This window comes from Aplidium turbinatum, chromosome 4 (assembly GCF_918807975.1).
Source record: "Aplidium turbinatum chromosome 4, kaAplTurb1.1, whole genome shotgun sequence".
Lineage (NCBI taxonomy): Eukaryota > Metazoa > Chordata > Ascidiacea > Aplousobranchia > Polyclinidae > Aplidium > Aplidium turbinatum.
In genome coordinates this window covers 10,897,090-10,905,983 of record NC_137475.1, presented here as the reverse complement: position 1 = coordinate 10,905,983, position 8,894 = coordinate 10,897,090, and the positions used below count along the sequence as shown (strand labels likewise).

At 39.8% G+C, this 8,894-nt stretch overlaps 1 protein-coding gene across 1 annotated transcript; it reads right to left on the bottom strand.

The window, feature by feature from the left end:
• Window positions 1–4,635: 4,635 nt before the first annotated feature.
• On the bottom strand, window positions 4,636–7,518 carry LOC145768898 (uncharacterized). The gene is made up of 4 exons (XM_082580503.1): window positions 6,627–7,518; window positions 6,333–6,551; window positions 5,212–5,702; window positions 4,636–4,860 (listed from the first exon to the last, which is right to left on the bottom strand). Exons 1-4 carry the CDS (start codon window positions 7,516–7,518, stop codon window positions 4,636–4,638), a joined length of 1,827 nt encoding a protein of 608 aa, XP_082436629.1.
• Between the last annotated feature and the right edge of the window lie 1,376 nt (window positions 7,519–8,894).

The following is an 8,894-nucleotide window of genomic DNA, read 5'->3' as shown; positions in this document are numbered from 1 at the left end:
CAGCCGAGAGCAAAAGGGATTCATGCCCGCAGAGGGTATCTATGAGCATGTGTTTATGCTCGACACTATCCTCTTGGATGCACAGTCGCGCAAAAGGTCTGTGTCGGTTGCGTTTCTGGACATTCGAAACACCTTTGGCAGTGTCCGGTACGAATGCATAGCCGAGGTCCTGCGTCATTTCGACGCCCCTACAGATCTTATTGGGTGCATCTCCGACATATTCGTCGCCAACACCTGCACCGTCCTCTGCGGCAATGGTGAAACCGATCACATCCCGTGGGGCGGGGAGTCCGTCAGGGTTTCCCGATGTCTAAGAAGACGTCTTAGTGCGTTGTATGGCCTACCAAGACGATATCTGTCCTGTTTCTCCCGATCGCGAGCAGATGATCTCTCTCCTATCTGATACTGAACCCTTCTCATTCTGGTCTGGGCTACGGTTCAACCCAGGCAAGTATGGAACCCTGGGCTATAGGAAAGCGTCGGCGTCCGTCTGCGGGTCAACCCGAAACCTTTCTCCTTTGCCGGGGAGGAAATCGAGTCATCCCCAAAAGCGAGACGTATAAATACAGTACACCTCGGCGCTCGAACCGGTTTTGCCCCGGACGCATCCTTAACCCAACCCTTCATCTGCACTCTGGAGAAGCATATTTTTGCTTTAATCAGTGGTGCCGAAGTTAGTTGAGGATTGGGAGGGATAAATCAACATTTTATCAAATTTTAGACGATTTTGAAAATTGGGGGATGCATATTTTTATACACAATTTTAGTGATAGCCTACCGGTATTAAGTTTAATAAACAATCACCGGACCTCGGCAGATTAGCTGCTAACAGCATAATATAAAGATAATAAATCATGGAGATAGAATTGCTACCACTGCTCTTGTGAATGACTGCTGCAAGATTAAGAAACAAGCAAAGAAAAGTTGGTACCTGTAGTGAAACCACCTACAATTCCTCTATTAAGAAGTTTATTACGCTAAAATGCAACTAGGTTGTTCTGACGACATAAACTGCAAACTGAATTGAGACTGAAAATAAACACCAGTAAAAACGACAAAGGAACTTAAGGCAACGTAACAAAGCAATCAGCAACAAAGCAATCAGTAACAACGTAAATTACAATGCAACTTAAAGCAATAACATGTCATTCACCCCTTCCATAGATTATCAATAGGGATCAACAAAAATTAAAGGCGTTAATACATTAAATACATTTAATTAATTTACAAATCTGTTTGGCGGTCGCCTTGAACGTGATGAGCGTCGGGGCATGGGGCGCTCGCCAGAATCAGTCGGTATATGAGTTTCCGATGACGGGGCAGGTGCATCTTCATTGACAGGCTCATTATTAGTTGTTATTTGTTCGGGAAATTCCACAGATGGATTGTTTATCCCTTCGTTTGGACTTCCGGGATCCGGCAAACTAAAAGTCGACTCGTCAATAGGGTGGGCCGTTTTTGACTTTTTCTCGAAATTCAAAAACGGCTAGTTATAAAAAGTGGCACATGCATGAAAAAATTACGTGTGCAAAATTTCATCAGTTTGGGGGTGCATCTTTTGCCCCCGCAGGGGGGTCAAACTTTCAATTTTTTGAAAAAAAATGGGAAATTTCACTTTCCGTTTTAACATAATTTTTTTTATAATTTTTCTAATGGCTAGTTACAAATTGTAAGTGGGATGTACCCAGAACTTTCTTATGTAAAGGCATGTTCGAAGCTTAAGGTTTACTGCCCCCGCATCGACGACAAAAATGCTGAATTTTCACCAATTTGAGATGCTATTTTGTCATTGCTCAATAAACAAACTTGTCGCAAAAGGGCGAGATGGAGTTAACGCTGTACGCTCATTTATGTTCTGTCCATTAACTTTGCAGGATGATACGAATGAGGTACGAACATCAGAACATATTTATGATAAAGAGTTACAAAAAAAAATGAATAACGTTTTGAAGTCAAATTCTAGAGGTGGGCCTAAATTTCACCAAAATTTGGACCAAATGAAAGAACCTGCAAAGCAAAAATATTTGAAATCGGTTGTTGTACTTGTAGCCTGAGTGTTCCAATTTTCTGCAATGTACTTGCCCGCAGGAAAATCGTGTCCCTGTTACAGAACAACAGTTCCTTCTTGATCAAAGAACAACTCGCATAATGGTGATTGATAAACATGATAAATCGGTAACAAAATCTAAGTTTAATTCCGAGGAGAGTCACAACTCAAATGGAAAGTAGGCCTATCATGTGCATAAATTTGCAAAGCATATATTTTGATGGCCGAAAAAATTAAACCATCAAACAAAATGAAATTGCCGGGCGACTTCGAAAACATTTCGCAGTTGAAGAGCACAATAGCCTACTTTACTTGAGGAGCCAAGTTCTCATTTCAATGGTCATTTTACTGTAGCCAACTGATCTAATGTGTCAATTAGCTACCGGGATTCTTGAATATCTTGGATCCAATAAAATTAGCTACGATAATGTAATGGCAATTGGATGCGATGGAGCCGCAATAAACACAGGTCAAAAAGGCGTCGTGATAAAGCTCCTGGAAGATCATTTCCAAAAGCCACTTTAATAGTTAATATGCCTACTCCATAGTAATGAATTGCCTCTTAGGCATCTTATAAAAGATATGGCAATACTAGCAGACCTGATAGCTTCACTGGGCCCATTATAAAGCAGCTACCCACTGTCACACAACCAGATGTTGTAAAATATAAAGCAGTTCCGGCACCAGAGATTGAAATTGATGAAAATGACCTCAGCACTGACCAAAAATATCTTCTACACATGCACAGAGCAGTGAAAAGTGGAGATATAGGCTATCATTATCAATTCATTTCGCATATAGGAGTCCAGGTATGATGAACCACTCAAGATGGTTGAACACAGCCAATAGAATTCTACGTTTATATGTTGCATCTAACGCGTCAGCTGTATTGGTGGAACGTGTGGACCATATTATGAATGTTTATATTCCAGTATGGTTTGCCATTATACAGGAAAGCAATTTCACTAATGGCCAAAAACATTTCTTTAAAATTCTACACTCTGCTCAGAAGCTATCGAATAAAGCTTGCAATATCCTCAACAAAGTAATATAGAGGAATGTGTTTTATGCCCATCCTGAAAACATTTTGATTGCACTCATATGATATACCAAAGAGTAGGCTATGTAAGGGAACTATAGGATGGAGAAGAATTTTTAATTCAAGAATATTATCACCTCACAGCACTCGTCAGCAAAAATTCACCCTGTCAATATTGCAGTTCAGTTCCGAACGTTACTTTGAGATGATAGACTGGCAAAATATTCCAGTTACGGAACCCCCTGCAATGCGTGGTGTTGACAGCAATATGATAAAAGAGCACATCAAAACAAAGATGCCTTCACAACAGTTGTTTTCTCTGCCACACACAACAGATGCTGATCACATGTGGTGGACAGCGTTGAAAGAGATGGGTAGCCTATTTTAAAGCAATATTACAATCAAATCAAGGAAAAAAAATTCCTAGGTTCCAGTCGAAACAAGATTTTATGATTCATTAGACTTCAACCAGAACTAAATTTGAGCAAAATCTGGGGAACTGGCTAAAAGACCTTGTTGTTTGTTGTATTTTTAACACAATTTCGTTTTTTTTTGTTAACAGAAGTTCTTTTTGTTTCTCGGCAGCCGATTTGTAGCAAGAATTGACAGCGATAGACACGCGTTTCGCCCATGAGGCTGGGCTCATCAGTATCGCACCGTATTCTGCTACAAATTTATTCGACCACCGCTTTACCAGTTAGTTTAACTCTTATCTTTGTGGAAACAAAGAAAGTGAGTGCTCAGTGAGTGAGTGTACTAGTGAGTACTCAGCCTTGTGCTGATAGCCGGAAAGAACGCCCCTTTCTTCACAAAGTTCTTTTTTATCGTTACATTGCTGTCAAACAAAGTTTACTCTTGTATGTGGTTCTGTAGTAGCCTATCAAGTGAACGTTTAATGGTTTGTAAATGACAAATTTGTGTAAACAAAATCATGATAACAATTCACGTGGAACTGTACAGTACATTCCATTTACGAAACCTGCAGATCATATTGCTTTTATTCTGAAGTAAATTATAGGATTGCGTTTGATAGCTGCAACTGATCAAACGTAGCCTACTACTGCTTTTAATTTAAACAAGATTACGTCTTATAGTTTGTCAGTTCGTCGTATCATCCTGCAAAGGTAGTGGACAGAACATAGGCTAAATGAGCGTGCAGCGTTAACACCATCTCGCCCTTTTGCGACAAGTTTGTTTATTGAGCAATGACAAAATAGCATCTCAAATTGGTGAAAATTCAGCATTTTTGTCGTCGATGCGGGGGCAGTAAACCTTAAGCTTCAAACATGCCTTTACATAAGGAAGTTCTGGGTACATCCCACTTACAATTTATAACTAGCCATTAGAAAAATTATAAAAAAAATTATGTTAAAACGGAAAGTGAAATTTCCCATTTTTTTTCAAAAAATTGAAAGTTTGACCCCCCTGCGGGGGCAGAAGATGCACCCCCAAACTGATGAAATTTTGCACACGTAATTTTTTCATGCATGTGCCACTTTTTATGACTAGCCGTTTTTGAATTTCGAAAAAAAGTCAAAAACGGCCCACCCTACTCGTCAAGGCCACCACGAGCAGTTGGAGCGATGTCACGAATTGACACGGTGGTTTCGCGTCCGTTCGCTAAACGAACGTGCGCGTAGTTCGGAGTTGCATGAGTCATTTCCACTTCTTCGACAAGCGGTTCATACTTGCTAGCACGAACGTGTCGTCTCAATAAAACCTTTTGAGGACATTTAACCCAAGTAGGTATGGAAAGACCTAGACTTGAACGACGCTGAAAATTAAAAAATCGCTCGTGTGGCGTCACGTTTGTTGCAGTACATAATAAAGAGCGCATAGAATGTAAAACATCAGGTAGAACACACTCCCTTTTAGAAATAGGAAGATCTCGAGTTTTCAAAGCAAGTTTTACAGAAGTCCAAATTACGTCGTTGTATCTTTCGCATTGGCCATTAGCCCGTGGATTGTATATAGAGGTTCTGCTGGTAGGAATACGCAAACTGTACATGTAAGACACAAAATCCTTAGACATAAACGATGCACCTCTATTCGAATGCACATAACCACATTTACCAAACATTGCAAAAAGACTAGACATGCACGAGATTACAGTTTCAGTGTCTACTTTACTACAAGGAAAGGCGAAAGGAAATCGAGAGTACTCATCTACTACAGTCAGAATGTATTTGTTATTCGTAGCAGAAGGTAAAGGTCCTTTGAAATCGATGCTTAAGCGCTCCATAGGTTGCGTAGCTTTTATCAATGGAATTTCAATTGGCTTGTAGAACTTTGGTTTCAACTCAGCACAAATTTTACAAGCGGATGTCATTTTATGGATGTCATCAATAGAATAAGGCAAATTCTTTGTTTTAACATAATGATGCATGCGAGTTACTCCAGGGTGGCATAAGGCCGCATGAATTTCATACAACGAATTGTCCATCATAGTTGCACAATACACTCTAGATAAAGTGTCGGGAGCAGTATTATACTTCCCTGCTCGATAAACGATTTCATAATCGTACTGTGATAGTTCCAGTCGCCGTCTCAAAATTTTTGCGTTTTTTACCTTGCCATAGTTGTTGCTGTTGTACATGAATGCCACCGATTTTTGATCTGTGACAAGTTTGAATCGGCGTCCCGCTAGAAAATGACTTCATTTTCGAATGGCTTCGATAATTGCCGTCGCTTCTTTCTCTATGCTTGAGTGAACTTTTTCACTTTTGTTGAGTGTCCTGGAAAAAAAAGCAACGGGTCGCCCGTTCTGATTTAAAGTGGCTGAAATGGCAATGTCAGATGCGTCAGTTTCTACTGTAAATGAAATTTCTTCATCTATCACCCCAAGCGTAACTTGAGCCAATTCAGCTTTCAACGTCGCGAAAGAGTTTAGGGCTGCATCATTCAGAGGAAAGGTAGTGTTTCGAATTAGAGGCTGAATCTTGTCAAAATAACGCGAAATCCATTGCGCATAATACGCAAATAAACCGACAATCCTCTGCTGTTGTTTACTACTTTCTGGAGGCGGGATTTTTAGTAAAGATTCCACTCTTTCGGGGTTAGGACTTAAAGTACCTTTAGAGATTCTATATCCAAGCAAGTCGATTGTATCTGCCGAATAAGTACTTTTTGCTTCATTGAAAGTTAGATTGCATTCTCGAGCTACTGCAAGAAATTTTGATAAATTTTGATCGTGCTCTTCTTGGGTTTTCCCGCAAATGGTAATATTGTCAAGATAAGCGTACGTACCTTTGCACTCGTAGTCTTTGATAATGTTGTCCATTATCCGTTGAAAACCAGGTACTGCATTCGTTAGACCAAACGACGTTCTCTTCCATTGCCGCAAGCTTCCATCGGCTTCAAAAGCAGTGTAATTTCGATCTTGCTGAGGGACTTCTACCTGGTGGTACGCACTTTTTAAACCTAGCGTTGTATAGATGCTGTTCCTAGCAACATTGTTCACTACGTCTGACATAAGAGGTAAAGGATACGCGTCCAAACAAGTGAATTTGTTTATGGTTTGGCTAAAATCGATGACCATACGCTTTTTGTGATTTTCTTGAGTGACCACAAGAGGTTGTGCTCGCCATGGCGAACGACTCGGCTCAATTAAACCTTCCTTATAAAGTCGCTGCACCTCTGAAGAGATAAAACTTCTATCGGCTTGAGAATACTTTCTAGGCTTTGTAGCAATCGGACGGCACTCCTTCCTTAAGTGTTTGAAAAGCTGTATTGAAGTTGACGTTTTAATAGCTTCTAATGCTCCGATCTGTAACGTTGGCATAGGCCCTCCAAATTGATTATTTACGCTTTTGTGCTGTTTCATAAAAGTTTGTCCGATAATTAGGTCGGTCAGCAAATTTTTCAAAACAGTGACTCCTACATTATCATACTCTTGTCCAAAAAGCGCGACTTTTACGTTACAGTTTCCTAAACTTTGCGATGAACATCCTTTCACGGCTAAACCAATGCGGCATTCACTTTCTTCAAGATTTAGTTTTAAACGCTTTCTTAAACGGTCGCTCATGTGACAAAGGGTAGAGCCAGTGTCGATGAGAGCATTGGCTTGAACTCCGTTAACTGTAACAGGGACGTTGACCTTTGCGTGGGTGTCGAAAGATTCGGTTGCCATATTCATAATGACATCTCGTGGAGAAGAAGCAGATGAATAAATAGGTTTTCGATTTACCCTGGAAAGACGACAAACTTTTGAGAAATGACCTTTTTTAGAACATTTGAAACAAATAACTTCACGAGCAGGGTAATATCTTCTACTATGTCGCCTATTTCCGCAATAGTTACACTTTTCAACCAACGCGGCGCTAACATCTGAACTTTCTTCCTTATCAGAAGAATCTTCAATTTTAAAGGTAGGACGTGTTTCAAAAGCTGTTGCGCCACAATCAAGTGAAGACAGAGTCTGGCTCGCAGTCATTTCGACACGATTGCAAAACGTTTGGGCATCATCTAAGGATCGAGCTTTATCAAAAGTTTGTTGTAGCGAAGCATTTTTGTCCTCTAGCAAGCGTTGTTTAATGTGATTTGACGAAATCCCAGAGATAAACGAGTCACGTATAGCTTCCTCTTTATGCGCAACTGCCGATACGGCCGAAAGTCACAGGAGAGGCTCAATCGCTTTATGGTCTGCATGTACTCGTCTAGTGATTCATCTGGCTTCTGCTTCCTAGTTTTTAAAACAAATCGAGAAAACATGGGGTTAGAAACCTTTTCAAAAAGGCGCTTTAGTTGTTCGATAGCTTCATCATAATTTGTTGTCTCACACACCAGTTCATATATTGAAGCGTCTATATGATTTATAAGCAAATTCAACTTGTCTTCAGCTGAAACTTCTCCGAGCTTTTCTACATAAATTGTAAAAGACTTGTACCAATGCACTCATTGTCGTTTAGCGTCTTTGCTTTGCGGGTCCGCAGCTAAGAGTCTAGGGCGCAAGTCTTTTAGATCCATACTTTATTAGCGTAATAAAATGTAGTGAAACCATCTACAGTTCCTCTATTAAGAAGTTTATTACGCTAAAATGCAACTAGGTTGTTCTGACGACATAAACTGCAAACTGAATTGAGACTGAAAATAAACACCAGTAAAAACGACAAAGGAACTTAAGGCAACGTAACAAAGCAATCAGCAACAAAGCAATCAGTAACAACGTAAATTACAATGCAACTTAAAGCAATAACATGTCAGTACCTCCAGCAGTATTCGAACCTAAGACCTTCCTATGAATACTTAGTTTTTCCAACAAAAAAAAACAGAAGTTATACTTTTCTTCTTGTCCTCTCCTTCACTAGAATCACTACACTTAGTGCACTTGTCACAATCAATGCGCAAAGCCTAGCGGCGGGCTGCTTTGTATCTTGACCGAACGTGCTGTTTTGATTGTAAAATTCTTATGCTATAGGTTATCATCGGTTATTGTCCTGTAGTAACCTTTGATTGCGAGATCTCTATTATGTAATGTATTTCCAGAACATTCATTCTGAACAAACCTGGAATGTTCTTTTGTTTCCACGATTGCCAAATATCGTTTGTCACGACGTCATAAGGATGTTTATCAGTAGATCTGTGAATGCGAAATCTTTATTATGTAACATATTTTCTAGAACCTTTTACCCTAAGTGACAATCTGGAAGCTTCTTTAAGCTTGCTTGTTTACGTTTAGTGCAACGTGACAGAACAATGAGTCCTTATGATGTAATATTACGCAACCTTCTCGAAGTTACTAGACCGAACAATCTTCTATAAATAGTGGTGTAAATTGATGAATTATTATTATGAGTTGATTATGAGAGT